Genomic DNA, 23,176 nt, shown 5'->3' with positions numbered 1-23,176 from the left:
AAAAAAAAAAGGACAACAATCTGACGAACAAGAAAATCAACTTATGTGGCCTCAAGTTATCTGTTGCCTTCTGTACATATATTTTTGTGTGTGTCTGTGTGTGTATATGTGTGTTGGTGAATATCTTTTATTTCAATTGTCTTTTTGTTTCCTATTAGGATAAATATGTATATACAAAAACAATTACAACAATTCTTTCCATTGATAAACCAATCGTATAACTCATTTCAAACCAAATACATACTCATCATTTGTGACTTGATAAATGCTCTGTAAACCTTGTAAATGCTCCACAAACTCTGAGAAATCTCCCTTCCTGTAATCAAAAAGCAAAAATATCTTAGACAAATGACAAATATGAGTGGTGGCAAATGAATAAAGGACATAATTTGAAGAAAAGAATATTTCAATTTATTATCTGTGTTCTTTTATGACAGCTTTGCTTTGCTTTGCTGATCTGTCTGATTTCAAATCTTGTTTCTAGCTAAATTGGAGACAAGGAGTTTGAATGGATGCAAAATGAAAACTGAGAGAATTGGATTTTAAAACGATAGTTTTAATCAATTCAGATATAACTAACTCATCTTAACTTAACAATTTAAAAATAGTTCTATATATTTCATTTCAAGATCAAACGATACAAAAACTATTATTTCATCATAAAGGAATATCATGGCAAGGTTATTTTTTTTAAATATTTGACCCAAAATTGTTTTCTTTGCCTTCTCACTGCATTTCAACTTTTGTGTCTTTACCTGGTTTTTCTGATCACCCACATATTTCAAACAAGTTCATTTAAACCTTTAAGAATGAATTACTACTTCTAAATCACGATTTATTTGTTCACATCTGCAAAACCAAACCATTGTCAGATAATTGTTCAGGGACCTCGTTTCTTCAGATGTCTATAGCAATTTCAGACCTGCCAACCGTCTACAGAAGATTTCTGAGAAATTCCCTAAATTCCGCGGAAGATTATCATTACTAACAACATGGGTGAGGCAAGGTAGGCCACAAAAGCCTGAAATTCATTCCCAACAAATCCAAAAAGCCTGAAACTTATTTTGAAATTTGAACTTCTGTCTCAAAACAGTATTATGTTGGGGTGATCTTGAGAGCGGAAATGAATTAAAATCCATTTCAAAAAGCTGTAATTCCAGTTCCAGTTTAAGCCAGAAATCTTGCACCCATGCATTAGTGATAATAATATTTATAAGAAAGGGGTAATCAAGCATCGACTAGATACAATTCAGGGTGTCTAGCAAGATCTCAGACTGAAATATCCTACCTAGCAACCTAAGAACCAAATGCAGCACAAAGTATTCCAAATACGTAAAAACACACATATGCTAATCCGTTTGCTTAGAATTGAAGTCTTCATTGTGACTTTCATCGAAAAGCAGCACATAAAAGTCAGCCTCTTTTACTATTACTAATACTAACAAGTGGTTTAAGATGACAGGGTCCAGTCTAAAAGTTGCTAGATAACTAACTTTAGTTCTGATACATTTGAATCGTTTTGAAATAACACTTTCCCATGGGATCAACATTCCAGAACAGAAAAAATAATAAAAGAATCCAACTGCCTTAACTTAAGGAGCAATACAAAACTACAATTGTAAAATAATGAAATAATTTAGAAATGCATAGCTGCTAACCTGGTATATCACTTGTGAAGAAGTTTTGGGGATGAAAATCATTGCGATTTAGCTAAAATACAGGAGATTGCAGTTTTACTGACTAAAAGTTTTACAGCAATTGGTTTTTAAAAATGACAAACTCTATTTCCTTTGGTGCAATACAATGGTTCTAAAGTAGCAGCAGTAAAGTGAACCTCTAGATTTAATTAGCAGTAATAAAGGATAATATTTATATTCTCTTGTTAGTTAATTAATACTTTTAGAATTTATTGACTAACAAATGTATTATGCTAGAATACTTGTTGCTTAGGACTTTAAGTCTACAGAATGAATGAATGAATGCATAATCAGAATGTGGAATGTCTTGTCACATATTGATGTTATACTAAATTATAATTTCCATAAACGATCAATAAAGTATATCTTATCTTAAATACAAGGAAATTCCCACTTATATACTTTGACAAGATAAACACACCTAGAATGCTATATATTTATTTCTTTTGAACCTAAACCGTTACAAAAGCTTGCTTGTAAAAAAAAAAATAAGGATAAGATCACTAAATTATTTTTAAGGATCAATTTCACATTCTACAAAGTGACAAAGGAAAAGACCAGCAATGTTTATCTTTATAGGCATTTAATTTTCGGATTGAATGCCTCCCAATCAATCAAAGATGTCGACGTAAATATATTTTTACTTAACACAATGTAATAAACAGTGAATGTATGAATACAATCTGAGATGATTAAAAGTAAATTCCACGACTATATGTGCATATTTCTATACCAATCTACAACACAGCATGAAAGTTTTAGCAAAAGAAAAAACAGGCGTGAAAAATGATAAACTGTTGATATTTATTATTTATGATGTTAATTTTCCCGACACCAAAGACAAAATCAGACCTCAAATGACTGAGGCGAAATTTCCGACCTATCTGGCCATCCTTCTCATTGTGCATAGCAAATTCTGATTCAATCATTTCAATCATTTATGGTTTCAGCAAATCAAAGACATAATCTCCACAGAGACGCCAACTTTAAATTTGACTCACAGGAGTTTCAGACACCACTCGTAGGAATTTCAATGCCGAAAGAGGAATTTTCGAACACAAGAAAAAGGAGTTGGAATGGTATTTGGCATTGTGTTTACATATTGTACAGTTCTAAATAGATAACTGATTAGAATTTTATTATGATACATAAACACATTGCCAAATACAATCCCAAAGTTTCCTTATTTCAAATGAAGTAAAATGCCAAAACATAATGGTAGAAATTGTAGTACTGGTGGTAGTGAGGATACGGTGGTTTTGGTGGTTGTAGTAATAGTAGTAGTGATGATGAAGATGTGATAGTGGTTGTTGTTGTCGTAGTAGTGATAGTGATGATGATATGGTGGTGGTGGTGGTTGAAGTAGTAATTGTAGTGATGATGATGTGGTGGTGGTATAGTGGTTATAGTAGTTGTGGTCGTGATGATAATGGTGTGGTGGTGGTTGTAGTAGTGGTGGTAGTGATGATGATGTGGTAGTGGTGGTTGTAGTACAAATGGCAGTGATGATGATGTGGTAGTGGTGGTTATAGTAGTAGTGGTAGTGATGATGATGTGGTGGTGGTTGTAGTAGTAGTGGTAGTGATGATGATGATGTTGTAGTGGTGGTTGTAGTAGTAGTTGTAGTGATGATGATGTGGTGGTGGTTGCAGTAGTAGTGGTGTGATGATGATGTGGTTGTGGTGGTTGTAGTAGTAGTGATGATGATGTGGTGGTTGTAGTAGTAGTAGTGATGATGATGTGGTGATGGTGGTTGTAGTAGTAGTAGTGGTGGTAGTGATGAAGATGAGGTGGTGGTGGTGCTTGTAGTAGTAGTGGTAGTGATGATGATGTGGTGGTGGTTGTAGTAGTAGAGGTCGTGATGATGATGTGGTAGTGGTGGTTGTAGTGGTAGTAGTGGTAGTGATGATGTGATGCTGGTGGTTGTAGTAGTAGTGATAGTGATGATGATGTGGTGGTGGTTGTAATACTGATGGTAGTTGTGGTAGTGGTAGTGATGATGAAGTGGTGGTAGTAGTAGTTGTGGTACTAATGATGATATGGTGGTGGTTGTAATTGTAGTGGTAGTGATGATGATGTGGCGGTGATTGCAGTAGTAGTGATGATGGTTGTAATACTAGTGGCAGTGATGATGATGTGGTGGTTGGAGGGGGGTATCCTTGGAACAAATTGACCTCACCGGAATTTGATGGAAGTTGCCCGGAACCCGGAATTTTTTGCTCCAGACCAGAGTTTTGGCATCACTGCCTCCAACTACCATTTTGACTCAAGAATTTTTGTGGTTGTTAGTTGGTAGTGCCCTTACCAGATGGGGAATGGGTCCAATCCCGGGTTCAGTTGTGATTTTTTAAAATGATCCATTGTCCACCCAGCAGTGTTTGGGTGGCAGAGTCTTTAAAATCTGGTGGAAAGTACTATGCGATAGACTAGCATCCTATCAAAAGGGCAGCAAACAACTGATAATGTCCATTTGGTGCATTAGAAACAGACAGACTTAGTTTTAGTTTAACGGAACACAGATTATCCAAAATCATCTGAAGAAGTGAGTAAGTTATAAGTAAAATGTATCACTGACACACCCATAATATATTTAAAATCTAAGAACAGATAAAATGTTTCACTTACTTCAGAATCTCTTTTAAATCCGGGCAGTCCTGCAAAAAAAAATTTCTTAATCAAAATTTATTCTAAAAAAGACCAACTATTACCAAACTAAATAATTACACATGAATTCATTATGATAATTACATAATTCAGGGTCCCCAGACAAATCTTGAAAAATGTTTCAAGATACCAAAAAAATTTTTAAGACCTTTATCCACAACCAATCGGGTTTCCCTATCAACAAAAAATAGAAAAAAAAAAATTTAAAAAAAAGAATTTCTCATGCAATACTGATTTGCAAGTGAGCCAACACCAAACATATCAATTTAAATAATATCTCATGCATACTACAAAATTACCTTTTAATCCTTTGCTAGCTTTAGTTGTTTATGTCAACAGAAATTATCCACCTGATCTCCTTAAATGATTCAATAAGTGTCTTGAGTATGCCTACTACTAATGTTTAAAAAGTTTGTTGACAACATTGTTATTATATCACCAACCACAGTCATTAATTCATGAAGGCAAAGCGCTATACTTGATAAACACCAAACCTGTCTAAACATATTAACACAACTATATACAGTCCTTGAAATATTCAATTACAATGATTTCAAAGAGGCTACTTTTTCCTTAGTTTGCTTGAAAATTGAGGATATCTGATCCTCCTTTTCCTTTGCCAATTTTCTTAAGGCATTTGCAGAGGTGGATAAAGCCCAAATGTTCATTCACTCCAGTGACTTTCTCTGCTTTATCAGATTTTTTAATACTTTCCTTCCTTAAAGAGATAGCATTATAAAAAAACTCCAATTTCTATTCTTTAGGACCGCAACCTACTCATTCTTTAAAATGTTTTACAGATGTCCACCAAATACAAAAATCATGAGACAAGAGGTATGTCCTATCGTCCAACTAAAAAAAAACCAAAAAGGTTTACCCCTAAAATAGAAACTGATTACCAGACGTGTGGCTCATTTTAATGGAAAAAAAAAGAAGAAAGAATTTTACTTTTGTTTGCTCGCTGTTTACTTCAATAATTATTTTTCTGACTTAATTCCATTTGATATCATGTATAAACATTATCAAGGTCCATTTATCTTTTTGAAATACAGCATTATAATAATCTTCCCACACCACCACCCATCGAAAAGATGTCTCAAAAAGAAAAAAAAAAATCTAGTTCAACAAGGTCAATTTCAGCTATGACTGAGAAACATCTGATTTGCCCTGAATGTCGCATAGTTCCCAATCTTGTATATCAGTTAAGATGGAGTTTGGGATAAAAATAAGAGAGATGTAGCTAAAATACGGGAGGCTGCCGTGTTACTGGGAAGAAATCAAGATCATTGCATAAAATAAAATAGAGTACATATTTCAATCATTTGTAAATGGAAATAACTTTGATAAAGTTTATCTTTATAAGAATTTCATTTTCTGATTGAATGTCTCCTTATCAAAGATGTTACTTAACACAATCTCTGTAACAACTATGAATAAGTATGAATAAGATATGAGAACATTTAAAATATATTCACGCTTATATTATGCATAACTTTAACTTTATGCAAATTCTCAAAACAACATGAAAAGTATTAGGGAAAAAAGGGTGTCATATTTATATGTGATATCTAATAAAGACATGGTAAAAAATCAACCAAAGTTGGTCATCACAAATTGGCACATTTATACCAGCAAATCCCTGACTTTTTCCAGACTCCCTGAAAAATTCACCTTTTCCCTGATTTGCTGGGGACCCTGATAATTGATATTAAATGTGGTAGATAATGTTGATTGTTGAGGGCCCCTCTTGTAGCCAGGCAGAAGGTGTCGTAACATTCAAGTTCCGGGTTCAAACACCCATTGCCACAAACGCTGGTATTCTCTATTGTCTTCTGCAACTTCTCTACCCACTTCATCATAGTTATGCATGCAATTTGTTTATCTTATAGTTTAGATAACATAATCGTTCTTCAAACATTTTAGAATATATAAAAGGTTAATTTTCAAAAGCATACTACTTTTGGTCAAGAGATTAAGGTGTTCAAATAAATTTAGCATAAGACAAACCATATCTGACGTGTATGATTAGAAATATGACAGTTCTTTCTGAGGCCAGAATCACAGGCTCTTTCACCTTCTTGTATTATAATTATAACCTAAATAATTACAATAAGCTAATCTGAAATCTAAGAATTTTAATGCATTTTGATTGACTAACGCATATGAAAGCACCACAATTCAAACATCACTGGATGTGTACCAAGTGAATGACTAAAAAAAAATATACCTAAATAAATTGAATCGATTCTACTTACCATGACATCTCCCTGAATTGATAGTTTCACATCCAATAATTCACCACTATCACTCAATCGTATTTCAATGTAAAATGAATCCATGCCTAAAGATATCCTTTTGTCCCCTATATCAGTATTCAGCCCAAGCTGTCTGCCGATAAGATCCAGCCTCTCCTTTAGCGTTTGTGCAGATAAGACTAAATGAAAAATAAACATTACATGATGACAACTTTTATCAATCAGCTGCAGAATACATCAAAATTCGATTTTTTTTAAAAAAAGAAAGAAAGAGAAAATAAGTTGTCTATACTCAAGCAATCCTTGACTTTAATCACACAGTATCATTGTCAATGACAACACCGAAAAAAATATTATAATTTTACTTTAATGACCAGATTCAAACAGCTATCGATATGAAGATCCATGGAAAAATGGATCAAAAAAGAACACAATGCATGAAATGTTACTGATAGGCACACTGTGCTAAAACATGTGTGCCCAAAATGATGGTTTATGACTGTAGCCTACAATTCTAACTCAAAACAAAAAAAGATACTCACCCTTAATCGCCTTTTGCATCTTGTCGAGGCAATTTTGAACAGGTGCAACATCCACAGCTTCATTCTGAGATCGCCGTTCCTGAAATTTTAAATAAAAAATATTCTTCACTCCACATGAAACATATCTATGTATTTTCCATCACACAACTTTAACAAAAAAAACACAATCCTAAATCACAGAAAAACATATTTCAAAATGTTTTTTTTTAAATAATACAAAATATATTTATAAAAAAATAATATTGATGAAAAAAACATATAATAAATCTGACAATATTGATAACACTAAAATTCACCCTCTAATCAGGTTTTACAAAGAAAGTTTTACCTCTTTGTCATTCTGACCTGCTTCTTACTATTACAAAAAAATTTGTAAAATTATGAAATATTGGTTACAATTTCAAAATATTATGAACAACTCTAAGTCATTAAACTTATTGAAGTTTACAGTTGATACCAAAAATTTAATGGATTTTGAAGTTAGTAAATTGTTGATTTTAAAAGTTAATCATAGTGATTTCAATTTCTATTTCCTAAAATTTACGAATTTTTAAATTTTCAAGTAGGCTGGTCTGGTCATTTCGTGACGCTCCTGTTCCAGATTTTAACCTTTACAGTGAGGCAAGCATTTGATTTTACCATTTTTACTAAGAGAGCTGTGAAAGCAATATTCCATGTTTGAAAAATTCAATCCCCAGTTAAGATAAGAAGATACATTTATGGATTGCATATGTAAGGTTTTGACACCATTCAAATGACAATTTAACCCTAAATTCTAACAATAACACGGAAGTGTGAAATTCATGTATACTCACAGCCACAGCGGTGCGCACAGAATTGATGCTATTCATCCATGACCGGCTTTGAGACATTTTATGCCGCAACTTGTCAATTAATGGAGCACACTTCTTGACCTTAGGCTCTGTAAAAAAAATTTAAATAAAAGTATTGTAAAATTTTTAATATTAGAAATGATAATAAACAAGAGTGCTTGGATGTTACATTTTTATGCCGACAGATTGAAGTTAAAATATGCTTATTTAACTTTGCGGCTTAGCTTTGAAGTATAAGAAAAAAAATTGAAAAAGGCAAGTTAGCAGTAAAAGAGTTGCTTCATCGATGTTGATGTGGTGATGGTTGTAATAGTAGTAGTAGTACTAGTGATTAGTAGTAGTGATGATGATAATGACATAGTGGTTAGTTGCAGGAGTGGAGGTAATGATGATGGAGGTGAGGCTTGTGGCAGTGAAGATGACGATGTGATATTTATGATGACACTTGAAGTGATGGAGGCTATCCTGGGAACCAGAATACCAAACCAGGATTTGATGGAAGTTGCCTGTAGCCCCGGAAAAATTAGTTAAGGCCAGACCAGTGAAACCGCAATTTTGGCATCTGTTTCACCATTCATATTATTCAAATTCCAATCCATATATTTATATTTATAAAAACAGTGAAGTTGATATGAGAGCAAAACGATTTACCATTTCAATCAATATTCCTTGTGAGTTGTATTTTGTGGATAATTACATAATTGCTATGATGAATTATTCCCAAAGGTAAAACAACAGTAATACTTTTATATATGATTTTGTCTTCCCTTTTGTCTTTCTCGTCAAATAAAGCGGGTTTAGACTACCTATTGATAGTTACTAGAATCATAATTTTGATTTGCATTAATTTTATGCAATTATCAATAATTAAAATATGTTTTTTTAAACCAACAAACAAAAGCTATGCACCCATGGGAGACTATTCAGACTGAGTAAATAATCTGTTGATTGCACATACACATTGGAATTTGAGTTCGAATAGCCACAGGAGACTATTCAGACTCGAGTCCGAGTAACAGCAGCCTTTTTTTTATTATCGGGGGGGGAGACCCCCCGTACCACCCCTTTTTTTTTTGTATGGGAGGAAACCCCTCCAAACCCCCCCCCCCCCCCCCCTTGACCCTAACTAAAGAAGATACTATAACTAGACCTGTAAATGAGCTCTATAAAAATTGACTGAAACTCTTCGACAAACTGAAGATTCAATTATTTTTTTTAAAATAAGGGCATCATTGGAGAGGAGAGTGATAAATACAATATATCAAAATAGTGGGTGTTATTTCTTACTGGAAGTATGACTGCCATAATTTGATGTAGAAGGAATGCTAATAAGCATGTCATTCATATAGGTAAAGATGACTTCATCAAAGTCATATTCCTGCCTCTGGAATTTTTTTGACATAGAAAAATAATCACCATTATCATCTTTTCTAGCCATGACCAATTGAATTTATTCCTCACGGGACTCACATCTTTATCGATGCTCGACAAGTCTGAATTGCGATCCACGAACAGACAGCTCAGCCATTGTGAGAACATTAGAATAATGTAGCAATGAGCAAACTTGATTTTCAATCAGTAAATGACAGAGAAAAAAAAGCTTAAATATGACTTCAGGCCAATACACTGAATTATTAAGTAGAAGTGAATTATCAAGAAGAAACTTCGGCAGGCGTAGCGGAAAAATTCAAAGAATCGAAATGAAGGTAAATCGCCACAAAACAGCAAGTTCGCTTGGGCTTGAGCAAAACAATGCCAGAAAACGTCCTGATTTGCACGGGAATTAATTAGGCTACTTACCATTGTTCCTTATGATCAGGTACTCAATCAGTGAAGAAACGGTCAACCAGTTTGTTTACAACGTGAGGCAATCGAAATGTGCTTGTAGCAATCTATTCTACCTTTTGATTTGAAGATGTCTACATAACGGACTTGCGGCATTTCGCAATTTACTTTATCATAGTTTTGAGACTCGAAGGGTAAATGTGGTCAATTTTGGCTTAGATGAAACAGTGAAATTTATCGCTCGGTGGCTCAGTTAAAATTGGCTACAGTTGGAATCACGACGGATTGGAAAGTGAAAAAATAATTTAACGAAGGATGTGTGAAAATACCCAGGGAAGTGTTCAGACACGCCTTTTATAAAAAGCGTCGCTTTGTCTTGGCAATATATACATCGTTAATATAAACGGTCCCCATGAGCTATGCGTAGCGCTGTGGAACACTCCTAATTATTTTACGGACATTCGACTACGATTTGTGAAATCTTTCTTTTTTTATTTCTTTCCTTTTTTAAATATTTGAATTTGACAAATTGACTGATTTCAGTTAATTGACTGAGAATTTACAGGTCTATATAACCTGATGAAACATGTTTGTCATCATTTGCAAAATCGAAACTGATGGGAAACACAGTAAGTAATGGCATCAGACGGAATTGTAAACGAAAGCTGACACAACAAATTGTTTTTGAAATTAGAAAAATCACACCATTTGCTTGATAAAACCTATCACTATCTTAAATAGTAATACTAAAATACTAATTGAAAGTCCATAATGGCTAAAAGATTACCTTAGTAATAATAAAAATGCTGTGAAAGTACAGAAGTCCTCCCAAAAAATTCCCTTGATGATGAAGTAATGGATTTACCTTTTGAAATTTGAAGCTTATTAATAAACACACACACATAAATAAAACAATCTTAATCTTAATTTAGAATTTTAAAAAAGAAATATTTTCAACAAATGTGAGAGAAAATTGGGGCTGTTGCTTCATCATCACATTCCATGATTTTTAACTGATGTGATACACAAATTACCAATGACATTTCTTCAGCAGATAGTTTGGTTTGCTTTTCTTCCCTCGTTTAGTTTTATTAGAATAATCTAATTTAGATAAGTTAAGTAAGAATGAAAGAAGAGAAAGTAAGAAGACGCCAGCAAAACCATCATAATTTGTAAAAGTAAAATGACTGCTGATGAAATTTCAACAATCGATTTCATAGTTGCTCTGCACTGCTTCGATAATTTCTTTTGGAACCCAACATCCGACATCTAAATCAAAATCATCTGTCCACAACAAAATACACTTGTCACTGGTCAGGTTTTTTTTTTTTTTTTTTTCAAATATGAGAAATTATAAGAAATTTAGAGGAAGAGATAAGTCTGCTTCCAAAAATGTTATTATTCAATTCAACGTGAAGATATACGTAAGCAGAAATCAAAGTCTTGAGGGGGTCGAAACGTTTGAATTGGATCATACTCTGTTGATAATTACCGTGCGATAATTGGTGCTCCAGATAAACAGTGGGTAACCCAGCTTCATCTGCCATCTTTGATTGTGCACTCAACAATTTTCAATGGCCTCTACCTATAAGTAGCAGCTTGCTTCGGCGTATGGTGATGGGATGCATGGAAGTCCAGCAATAAATCCATTGTGAATAACATAACATTTCATTTAAGTCAATTCAAAAAAGAATCGATGTCCATGTTATTATCATTTTTTTCCAGAAAACATCAAAGATATGCGTAAATTTGCATCTCAGGCACTCGTAAACGAACTTCCCCAGCCGGGGTCACTACGCAGGGTCACCGTGACGTCAGCGATCCCATCACACCTTTGTAACTTTTATCGCCATTTCCAGTTGGGGAAATAAAAGTTCATCTCTAACTGTTTACATTCTCTTCATTTTGTTTTCTTTGGTAAGGCTCTTATGTGATGATGGGGAAAAATCACGACACACTGAAAAATATACCATTCAGTTCTTATGCTCCTGGCTAAGTTTTCTGGCGTCCTTTATCAAGAATTAAACGATGTGTACCGAGACCCGGTGTCGAATGATAATAATGAGACTTCCAAAAATATTAATATGATTCTGGCACTGACTGACTGACGCTGTGAAGGCGGAAATAATAAAATAAAATCGAGAGTTGCTAAATAGATGACAGCAAAGATGCTCTGCATTCATACCTGGATACCTACCTGGATACCTCTGTATAGAGCTTTTAGACTTGGTGTAGTCTCCTTCGCTCCTCCTCATCTATTAATGATTGGACCAATTTTTATAATTGAACTTGTTTCCTAGGGTGTTGCTTATCTCCAACTCTGCTTTGAATTTATTCAAATTTTTTGCTGATACTGTGGTTTCTTGTAGTTTATTCCAGTTATTTACAATTCTAGATGAAAAAAAGTTCCTTCTTTCATTTGTTTTAAAACGTTCTTTTTTCAGTTTCTTGCTGTTTCCTCGTGTCTGAATGTTCTTGTTTGGTTTAAGGAATCCTGCCTCTACCCTGTCTATTCCCTTTACTATTTTATATGTTTGGATCATATCTCCCCTTCTTCTCCTGTAATCTAAGGTCGGGAGATTTAATTCTTTCAATCTCTCACAGTATGTTTTGTCTTTCAGGTGTGTGATAAGTTTTGTTGCTCTCCTTTGCACTCTTTCCAAACAGTCTTTGTCTCCCTCAAACTTCGGATACCATATGCAGTTAGCATATTCCAGCTTTGATCTAACCATAGTCTTGTAGATGGTAGTCATGTGTTTTGTTTTCAGATTCTTGAAATTTCTTTTCACTATTCCGAGTGTTTTACTAGCCTTAGATTGAACATCTTTAATTTGCTTCTTGAAGTTTAGCTTCCTATCAATAAATACTCCTAGGTCTTTTTCCCCATTGGATTTCTGCAGGGGTTTTTCTTTCATTATATAGTTTGCTTCTCTGTTGTTTTTTCCTAGTGAAGAACTGCACATTTATCTACATTGAACTCCATCTGCCATATTTCGGACCATTCTTCAAGCTTTTTCAAATCTTGTTGTAAGGTGTTTCTTTCTTCTTCTGTATTAGCTACTCCATAGAGCTTAGTATCATCGGCAAAGATTTTACATTTAGATGATAGATTGTCTGGCAAGTCATTGATATAAATCAGGAAGAGAACTGGTCCCAGTACACTTCCTTGTGGAACTCCACTTGTTACCAGTCTCTCTGTTGATGCTGTTCCATTCACTATCACTTTTTGTCTTCTATCTTTGAGGAAATCTCGGACCCATTTGACTGTCTGATCATTAATTTGATACTGTTCCAATTTCCTGATTAGGCGCCAGTGTGGAACTTTGTCAAATGCCTTTCTGAAGTCGAGGTATATGACATCTAAATTGTTGCCTAATTCCAGGTCTCTCGTCCAGTCATCCATTGTTTCAAGTAGGTTTGTTACTGTAGACCTTCCCGCCATGAAACCATGTTGATCTTTGCTGAATAGTTTGTTCTTGGTCATATGATCAACCATTTCTTCTCTAATCAGCTGTTCCATGAGCTTGCAGACGACAGATGTCAGGCTCACTGGTCTGTAGTTTTCTGGATTTTTTCTGTCTCCCTTCTTGAATATGGCTGTGACGTTAGCTTCTTTCCATTCCCTTGGTAGTCTTCCTTCTTTCATCGACTGGTTAAATATCTTGGTTAGGGGTTCTACTAGCTGCTCTGCTAAGTTTTTTAGGATGTAAGGATGAAGTTTGTCAGGTCCAGGTGATTTACTCTCCTTTAGGTTTTGTAGTCTCTTCATTACTCTCTCTTCAGTAATCGGCCATTGTGTAGTATCTATATTACTTCTTTTAGCAATATCTGGCAAGTTTTTCTGGTTCTCCACTGTAAAGACACTTGCAAAGAAGAGATTTAGCACCTCTGCCTTGTCTTCATCTTCAGATGCCCAAGTGCCATCTTCTTTTTTTATGTCACAGGTTCCCTGTCTTGTCTTCATTTTACTGTTTACATAACTCCAAAATACTTTAGGATTTTCTTTGGTTTCCTCTGCTATCTTGTTCTCATACTTTTGATGCGCTTGTCGGACTATTTTAGTAGTTGCTTTTCTCACTCTTTTGTATTTGTCCCAATCCTCTTCCTTTTTGCTTCTAGAGTATCTTCTATTTACTGCCTTCTTCTTCCGTAATGCCTCTCTCACTTCCTGCGTCATCCAAGGTTGATTTCTTCTCCCAACCCGGTTCCCTCTGCTTTTCGGGATGTTTTTCTCGAAGCATTGGTTAAGTACTCTGGTAAATCTACTCCAGTTGTTTCCTACGGTGTCCTCGATTAGTATTTCCTCCCATTTGATATGCCCCAGTTCCTCTTTCATACTCTCTAGATCAGCCTTCCTATATCTGAGTGTCAGTTTTTCATCTACAGTCTCTGATGTCGCCCTCAGTTGTAGGAATATGGTCGCATGGTCGCTTTTTCCCAGTGGGGGCTCAGTCTTAGGTCGATTATGTCATTTTCTTCCTCCATCAATATCAAGTCCAATACGTTGGGCTTTTGGTTTTTTCTCTGTCTCGTGGGTTCTTTTATTATCTGTTGTAGGTAGCAATCTTCAATGGTTTCTATGAAACTTTCCTCCAGGCTTCCCTCTTTTGGTTCGTCCATCCCTTTCCACTCCAGTTCCGGCATGTTGAAGTCTCCCATAATAATCATCTCTGAATGTTTTTTTTTGTGATGCTCTCCTTATCATCTCCAACATTCTCTCATTATTTTCTCCTGTGCTATTTGGGCTCCGATAAATCACTCCTACTAGTATCTGACTTTGTCCAGTTACTCCAATCGAGCACCAAGCGCTCTCCCTAAAGTCGTGATCTGTGAGTTCCTCTATGGGGTTAACCTTGAGGTTCTCTCTCACCAATAAGTATACTCCTCTGCCGGAAGTTTCAAAATCTCTGCTAGCTATTATAGTGTATCCCTCAATACCTAACTCTGCTATGGTTGGGTGTGTTGTTGCATTCTTTGGCTTAGCTTCTGTTATTGCTATTACATCTGGATCTTCTTCTTCTGCCATAGCCTTTAGCTCCTCTCTCTTATTCATCACACTGTCTGCGTTCGTGTACATGAACTTCAGGGTATTTTTCATATTCACGTGCTGCCCCTCCTTATCATTTACTGGTACTTCTCTTTTTTGAATTTTCTTGTTGTCTTCGAGTCCTTGCTCAGAAACATTTTGGGCAATTGGACTGACACGTTTCCAATATAGTCATTCCTCATCCCAGTCCCAGTCATTTCCTCCAACATCGCTGTCTCTCTTTCTTATTTGTTCACTAAACTTTTCCCTGAAAATGACCCTTTTCTTATATATGACTACATCTTCCCCTGCTTCTCGTCTTCTCTTCAGCTCTTCTCTTAACTCCTTGGCCTGCTCTCTTTGCATAATTGTTTGGTCAGCTCCAATATACACCTTTTGTAAGCATTCCCGTTTATGGTCTTTCAACTGTTTGCTGTTCCTAAGAGCAGTGTTACGCTGATCCGTTGACATCAGACTTATTTTCATGGGTCTTGGTCTATCTTCTCTTCTGCCCAATCTGATCACTTGCTCTATAGGGTTGAGGCTGTCTTTGTTTCCATGAACCTGCAACTCTTTGAGTACCATTTGGGCTTTTCTTATATCTTCCTTGTTGTCGCCATCTTTAGCTTCTGGTATGCCATACATAATTACATTCTTCACTCTCTTAGCCCTTTCATTTCTCTCCTCTTCTAGTTCCAGGTTCTTTTTCACCATTGCCTGCTTCTTCTCCTCAGTTTCATTGATTTTCCTCATTTCATTTATATCTTGTCTTACTCTATCTGACTTTTCTTCTGTACTTCTCTTGAGTCTCTCCTTAATCTCACTCGCCTCAGACATAGGGTAGGCCTCTATCTCATCCTTTGCTGTTGATTTCACTATTTCTATCATCTCCTCTGTGAATTCACCTTTTGGAATGATATTCACACTTTTATCTACGTCTTCTACTTTTTTCCTGAGTTTATCTACTTCCTTTTCAAGCTGCATGAAATTGCCCAAGAACTTTGAGGCCACTTTGTTGCAGGACTTAGAGCAGTAGTAATGCAGCAGCGGACATTCTTTTTCTGAGTCTTTCTTCAACAGTTGATAGGTGTCATCATCTATCTTTTCACACAAAGTATGAAACCACTGGTCACAGAGCTCGCACTGTAAGCATTTCTCAATCTCTTTGCATACATATTCACATTTTCCGCAAGTCTCAGTCCCAGCTTTTGCTTTTGCCTTATTTGTACTCATCGGTGCAGGGCTTTCTTTCCTACTACTGCCACTACTAGTACTGGCACTGCCAGATCTACCTTTCCTACTACTGCTGTTTAAGCTCATCTTCTTACTTGTTAAATGAATAGATCTATCTAAGTCTTAGCTGTACTGTATCACTGTATCTTGTTGTTCACTCCAATCTGATAAGTATCTAACTAATCTCAACTAGATATCTCAAGTACACACACAAGCCGGAATCCTCTCGAAGGCAGAAATTACATAAATCCAATTCGAAAATGAACAAGTTTTGATGTCCGATATTTCATTCAAGTTTTGTGTTTCTGGTGAGGGGAGCGAGAAGATTCAATATCAATATTGAATAATAATATTGAGTACTATTGTCACTGCCAAATATTTCTAGAATTTAGATCAAGAAGATTGAATCAGGAGAGAAATGTAAACACGTCCGTCATCTTGGATTCAAATAATAGTTCATAATTTTACTCAAGGGCATGCTTTTCATAAGTTTTAGGGAGAAACATAAGTCGGGTTTGTATTCGTTAGTAGATCTTATCTAATCGTCCAGCTAAGGCCTAAGGCTAAACTAGACGTCTAGATGAAAGTTATCCTACAGTCTACAGTAGCTACAGATAGTGGGCAGAGAGGTACACACTGTGTCTTCTATCCCCTTATATCTGTTTTCCAACATGCTTTCTGTCTTTGTCTCGGATTGAGATTACTTGGTTTTGTCCTGGCACTGGCCGGAGTCCTAGCTGGGAGGGAAACAGTCAAATGCATAGTTATTGTTTTGGGAGATGATATTTTTTTTCCTTGTAAATCATCTCTCTGTTATGTATTATTATTTTTATTTTGAATGTATATTGTAGGCATTTGAGTGTGTTCCTCTTTGTTGGGATTTGTGCTTGTGTCTGGATGAGACTTGTAGGTTATTTCAAACTAAGTACTTTGGTGGTATGCTCTTGGAATAAGCATCTGATCCCTATTTATTCTCAGTTCCACTTTGTCTTACTTTTTCTTGGGTGCTTTAATTGTAATTCTATAACTTTTTACTAACCCATTTTCTTCCTTTTTACTGGCGCTGATATAACCTAAATGTGTTGCAAGCGCCGTAAAACCCTTAAAAACAAAAACAACAGTAGCTACAGTCTTGTCTTGAGGGATTTTTTTTTGGGAGGTGATAGTTTAGATTTTATATAGGCCCAGGCCAAGACTCTTATAGGCTAGTGATACCCAACTTCAAGTTCAAGTGGCGTGGTCAAGACTGAATCATGAATGAAAAATATTCATTTATAGATTTTTTAGTGAGTTGGGGTGGGGGGGGGGGGGGGAGGATTTAGTTTAAAACAAAATTGCCATTTAATTCATTATAGTTATAGTATAGGATGTCCAGCGAATTAGGCTTTCAGTGCCTTTGCTGATCTAAGGTATGGATAATTCTTTGTAGTCATCTCAGTTTGATGGGGGGGTTCAACTAAACTGAATCTATAGTTGAAACAGAGGCTGTCAAATTGTCTCTTGAAGGCGTTGAGATTTGGAGCATCTATGACTGAGATTGGGGCCTGGAGCTTCCATGACTGAGATTGAAATTGAAAGGTTGTTCCATTGATCAATTACCTGCTGTCTAAATAAATGCTGCCTGAGTGATGTGTTGCATCTGGCTTTGTTCAATTTATATTTGTGGCCTCTGGTGTTACTGTCAGCAAACACAAATAATCCAATCTGGACATAGTCCGGGTCATGTGGAAATTTATATGAGTATGAGTATGTGTATGAGTTCATCGTAGAGGGCCAGTGGCCCGTTGATGGTCTTTGAATCGGTCTCCACCAACTTGTGGAGGTCGAAAGGCTGGCTTCAATGGGAAATCGGTGCTGTATTTTAGATCCTGCAGGAAACTGTCAATTTGGCTTTTAAAGCTGTTTATGCTTGGTGCTGTAACTATTTTTTCAGGCAGGCTATTCCATGTCTCAACAATTCGCTGACTAAAGAAATTTTTTCGGATGTTTAAACGGCAATTTTGTTTGGCAAGTTTATAACAGTGGCCTCTTGTTCTTTTGTCCTTGTTAAATGTGAGGTAATCTTCTACGTTTACTTTATAGAGACTGTTGGTCAATTTATAAGTTTCGATTAGATCTCCTTTCAGGGAGGTCTAATGCTCTGAGTCTATCATCGTAGCTGAGGTTTGAAATTTCGGGAACAAGTTTGGTGGCTCAGCGTTGGACATTTTCAATAAGTAAAGCATCTGATTTATTGATGGGGGACCATACACAGTTTCCATATTCCAAGTGTGATCGTATTAGATTTTTTAAAAGAGTGGTTAATATGGGTTTGTCTATATATAGTCGAAAGATCTTCTGACAAGTCCCAGGATTCTATTTGCTTTGTTAAGTCTTTTCACAGTGCTAGCTAAAATTCAATTTGGGGTCTTTTTCACATAAAGTACTTTCCAAATTGATTTCAACTCCCTTACTATCCTTCATCCTGTAGAGATATTGGCTGTTGTTGTTTCCTAGGTGCATAACCTTGCATTTATTTGCATTGAAACGGAGTTGCCATTTTTTAGACCACAACTGAAGTGTGTCTAGGTCATCTTGCAGTCGGCCAGCTTCTTTGACATTATTTACAGATGAAAAAGCTTTGGCATCGTTGCAAACATTTTTATGAAGGAGTTTACTGCTTCGGGCATGTCGTTTACATAGCATATAAATAAAACTGGGCCCAGGACACTACCCTGGGGGATCCCAGATAGAACTGGTTTCCATCCTGGGCTCTATTTCATGGAGCGGGACTACGACGATAGTCCTAGACTAAATCCGTAGTCTCAGACTAAAAGGCGTTATAAGCTATTCATGAAGCCGGACTTAGACTAAACGGGTGAAATTTACACCCGCGATTTAGCAGGCGTAAATATCGTAGTCTGGGATTAAATTTCAAAATCATATGTGCTCTAGGCTGGGGGAAGTAATTGTACAGCGATTAGAACAAGGATACCCGACAGTTTTTGATTTTATATTTATTTTTATTTATTTATTTATTTATTTATTTTTATTTCTTCTACTACTACTACTACTACTACTACTACTACTACTACTACTACTACTACTACTACTACTACTACTACTGCTGCTGCTGCTGCTACTTTCACTATTATCATTACTCCTAATACTATTACAACTACTACTACTACTTCTACTACTACTACTACAACTACTACTACTACTACTGCTATTACTACTACTACTATTACTACTACTACTAGGTACTACTACTACTACTACTACTACTACTACTACTAACTACTACTACTACTACTACTACTACTGCGACTACTATTACATTTCTATTATGTCTTTTATCGTCCATTATTTCTAGAAATTTCAGTCTCTCACTGGCCTTATCATTTCTATCACCCCACGCTAACGATTCGTTCACACTCCAACCATCGTTGAGTACAGACGATCCTATTTATACTGCATTTCATTTTTGTTTTTTGTTTTGCCGACGAAGGGTTTGTACCCGAAACGCCCATTGTCCGTATTGTTCCCACCGATTCCTCTCCATTATTCATTCGTTAGTATTTTAGGGACCCCATGCTTCAGGCAGCGCCACCGCTCTCTATTTAGAACAACGCTACACAGTGGATAAGTGCCATCGTTACTTATATTTACTAAAAACATTACACACACACACACATTCTCAAACAATTTTTACACTCCTGAACTTGTCTCACACTATTTTTATTTGTGGGGCCAAAATAAAAATAAAATAAAACGATCAAAACAAACACGAAGAAGAAATAGATATGATTTCTGTGTTACTTCGTATGACGCATGCGCAGCTGGAAAAGTAACACATTTCTATGACGTTTTGCGATACGTTTCCGAGGAATCCTCAGTTAAAAATAGATTGACCTCTGTAGTCTGAGACTTCGCTAGCGTAGTCAGAGACTTGATAGTCAGGGATGAAGTCTGACTCCATGAATAGGTTACTTTCCGTAGTCTCGGACTGCCCAAAATCTTGGACTACAAAGTCTCAGACTTTGCTATAGTCTGAGACTACCATAGTCTCGGTCCAAGAATCAGATCCCAGATGCTTCGCCATTGATCACTACTTGCTGTTTGCGGTTTAGCAGAAAATCTTGCAACCATCCCAACACACTGCCACTAATTCCATATTGATCAAGCTTATAAAGTAGGTGTTGGTGAGGGACAGAATCATAACATTTTGCAAAACCTAGGTAGATGGCATCAACCGGCATACCATTGTCAAGCATTTGAGTCCATTCTCCAATACAATCAAGGAGTTGTGTAGTGCAAGAGCGTCCACTAAGAAACTGATGCTGGTTATGTGACAAAAAGGGGTTCATAAAGTTCATTATGGCTTCTCTAAGACAAGATTCCATTTGCTTGCAGATTACTGAGGTCAAGCTTACTGGTCTGTAATTTGATGGGTCCGATTTTTTACCTTTCTTGTAAATAGGACATACTTGAGCATTTTTCCATTCGATTGGGAGTGTCTGTTCAACAAGTGACTTATTAAAGAGTAATGTCAAGGGCTTGGAAAGTTCATTACATGCCTCTCTCAGTAATTTAGAGTGGATCTTGTCTGGCCCCATTGCTTTAGAGGGGTTTATCTTTTTTAGCTTTTCTAGGACCTGCTTTTCAGTGATAATGGTGTCTTCAAGAAACTCATCATGCCACTCCGTTCAAAGTCAGGAAAGTTTGAGAGCTCTTCTCTAGTGAATACTTTAACAAAAAAGTCACTGCTAGTTGTGGAACCATCGTTCCTTTCAAGGTCTACTATACCACTCTTAGATTTTAGTTTAGAGTTTGCATATTTGTAAAATGGCTTTGGGTTATGCTTTGATTTAAAGGCTAATTGTTTTTCAAAGGCTCTTTTAGCTTTTCTTACTTCCCATTTCACTTGGTTTCTGAGCTTAGCATACTCTTTCTATCATGTCACCTCTGATACATCTATATAAGCCATACTGTGAATTCCAATCATTTTCAGTCGTTCTTCATAGCCTTTATCTTTTACACCCGGTATTATCTTTGTTGCTCTGCGGAGCACACCTTCTAACAACTTCTTGTCCTTTTCATATTTGGGTGACCATACTGAGTTGCTAAATTCCAGGTGAGGCCGATCTAGGGCATTAAAAAGTATTCTCATGGACTCCAAATTGAGAAATGTAAAGGACTTTCTAATGAGTCTAAAGATTCTATTGGCCTTAGTTACTTGGATCTCAATGTGCTTTGAAAAATGAAGTTCAGTGTCAACATTAACCCCTAGGTCTTTTTCAAATTTAGATTCACCGAGAGCTGTCGTGTTGTTACAGTGGTGATTTCTCATTTCATAATTAAGCTGACAGTTTTTCTTTCCTAGGTGTAGTACGATGCCTTTCCCAGCATTAAACCTTAGTTGCATTGATCTGCCCAAGCAACTTGTGAATTATCTTTCTGCAGACTGTCCTTATCGCTTAATTTGTTCACTTTACTGTATACCGTACCTTGGTGTCTTCAGTAGTGCCGCGCTGAAGACCGGTCTGGACCGCGGTCCGACGGTCTTTTAGCTGTGAACCAAAGACCGGTCCCAGAGGGGAAGACCGGCGCCGGTCCTCACTTCTTATCACCTTTCAACTAGTGCGGGGCGGTCCTTGCAAGGACCACGGTCCTACGGTCTCGCGCCATAGCCTACTACTTCCCCAGCGATTCGTTGCTTCGGTTGCCTATCTTCCACCAATCACCACCCATCCCACTTAATTAATCGCACCCACCCCCCTTTGCCATACACTAAACGACACAGACGACCATACAGGCAGACGACCACCAACCTCCACTCCGCAAACCGCCCTTTCGTGTGTGAGATGGGGGGAACAGGAGGCGCACGCCTTGGACGATTCCATTATACGGGGTAAATTTCAAAATTTACTACACCATAATGATCGCAATGACAATGATCTATGGTGAAGGCATGACCCCTCTTCTCTAATGGGTTATTGTTTGAAATGTATGTGACTACAAAAGATGTGTGTGTTTGTGTGTGTGTGTGTGTGTGTCGAACCTAGCAAGTAGCAAATCCGATTTTTTGTTTTCTTTTGTCCATCTCTTGTCACCACTCCTTTCTATCGCAGTGTTGTCATTTAAAATAATACAATAATATTAAAATTTCGTTTGGTGTTTTTACTAATCAAATAATATGAGTTTCATTAGTTTCTTCCTTCCAAAAAACCCAGTTATAACGTCTGAATTTTTAAAAAAGTCCAATAGAATATTTGGGGACCCCGATAGCTCAGTTGATAGAGCACTCTCTTTATACGCAAAGGGCCAGAGATCGATCCCGGGTGCAGTCGATTTTTTTCTGAATCCCTGTCTACTCAGCAATGAATGGGTAGCTGAGTTTGTTAGATCTGGTGAAAAGTCACCATCGACCCCTCTTATCACCTCATCCACCCCCTCTTATTATAACTTCACTTCTCTCTCTTACTCTTCAATGCTCGCTGCCCTCTAATGTGTGTGTGTGTGGGGGGGGGGGGGGGTAGGAGTTGCGTGTGTGTATCAACGCCACGAACAACTCGATCAACGCCTTGGGCGATGCCATTATCTCCGTTAATGGGGATAAATTTCAAATTTTATTAAATTATCGAAGTAACAATGAAGTACGGTGAGCAAATAAAGAAGGCATCACCCCTCTTCTCTAATTAGGTTACAATTTGAAATGAGTGTGACTACTCCGTGTGTTTTACTCCTGTAGGCCACGGTTTTCATCGTGTAGCGGTCTTTAACGGTTCAAGAATGAACGATCCCACGCTCTCAAAGGTCAAACCGGTTCGAATTTCCAACAGTCTCTCAGGAATGTTCAATGTCGAAAAGGACCGGTCCTTGCGGTCTTCATTTCCCAAGGACCGTAGGACCGTGGTCCTTAAGCTTGCCAAGGACCGCCCCGCACTAGTCTTCAGCGTACATTAAACACCTGGATGAGCTAGATAGGACACTGGGTAAATCATTAATGACTGGTCCAAGGACGCTACCTTGTGGTAACCCACTGACCACTTCTGCCCTATCAGATACTGTGCTTTGTACACTAACGCTCTGTTTTCTGTCTAAAAGAAAATTTCAAACTCAGCTTAGAGTATTCCCATGAATGCCATATGTTTCCAGC

The 23,176-nt window shown here is 36.7% G+C and overlaps 2 protein-coding genes across 3 annotated transcripts in view; one reads left to right on the top strand and one right to left on the bottom strand.

Moving 5' to 3' along the window:
• Positions 1 to 11,586, bottom strand: part of LOC144964734 (uncharacterized) — a 33,222-nt gene extending 21,636 nt beyond the window's left edge. Inside the window, exons 1-6 of the mRNA XM_078899292.1 lie at positions 11,269 to 11,586; positions 7,974 to 8,080; positions 7,159 to 7,237; positions 6,617 to 6,795; positions 4,323 to 4,351; positions 245 to 316 (exon numbers count right to left, since the gene is read on the bottom strand). Of these exons, the coding sequence (XP_078755418.1) occupies positions 245 to 316; positions 4,323 to 4,351; positions 6,617 to 6,795; positions 7,159 to 7,237; positions 7,974 to 8,080; positions 11,269 to 11,323 (521 nt within the window). The 5' untranslated portion in view covers positions 11,324 to 11,586. The remainder of the gene's footprint in view (positions 1 to 244; positions 317 to 4,322; positions 4,352 to 6,616; positions 6,796 to 7,158; positions 7,238 to 7,973; positions 8,081 to 11,268) is intronic.
• Positions 11,587 to 11,603: 17 nt separating this feature from the next.
• The window catches only part of LOC144964733 (ras-related protein Ral-A-like), a 30,851-nt gene continuing 19,278 nt past the window's right edge, over positions 11,604 to 23,176 (top strand). For both annotated transcript variants that reach the window (XM_078899291.1, XM_078899290.1), the window contains exon 1: positions 11,604 to 11,693. The gene's annotated coding sequence lies outside the window, so the exon portion shown is untranslated. The remainder of the gene's footprint in view (positions 11,694 to 23,176) is intronic.

The sequence above is a fragment of the Berghia stephanieae genome, chromosome 2, assembly GCF_034508935.2.
Source record: "Berghia stephanieae isolate SIO BIC M18660-M18661 chromosome 2, UCSD_Bste_1.3, whole genome shotgun sequence".
NCBI classification, from domain to species: domain Eukaryota; kingdom Metazoa; phylum Mollusca; class Gastropoda; order Nudibranchia; family Aeolidiidae; genus Berghia; species Berghia stephanieae.
Note: the sequence above shows the minus strand (reverse complement) of the source record. Positions and strands in the feature narration are given on the sequence as shown.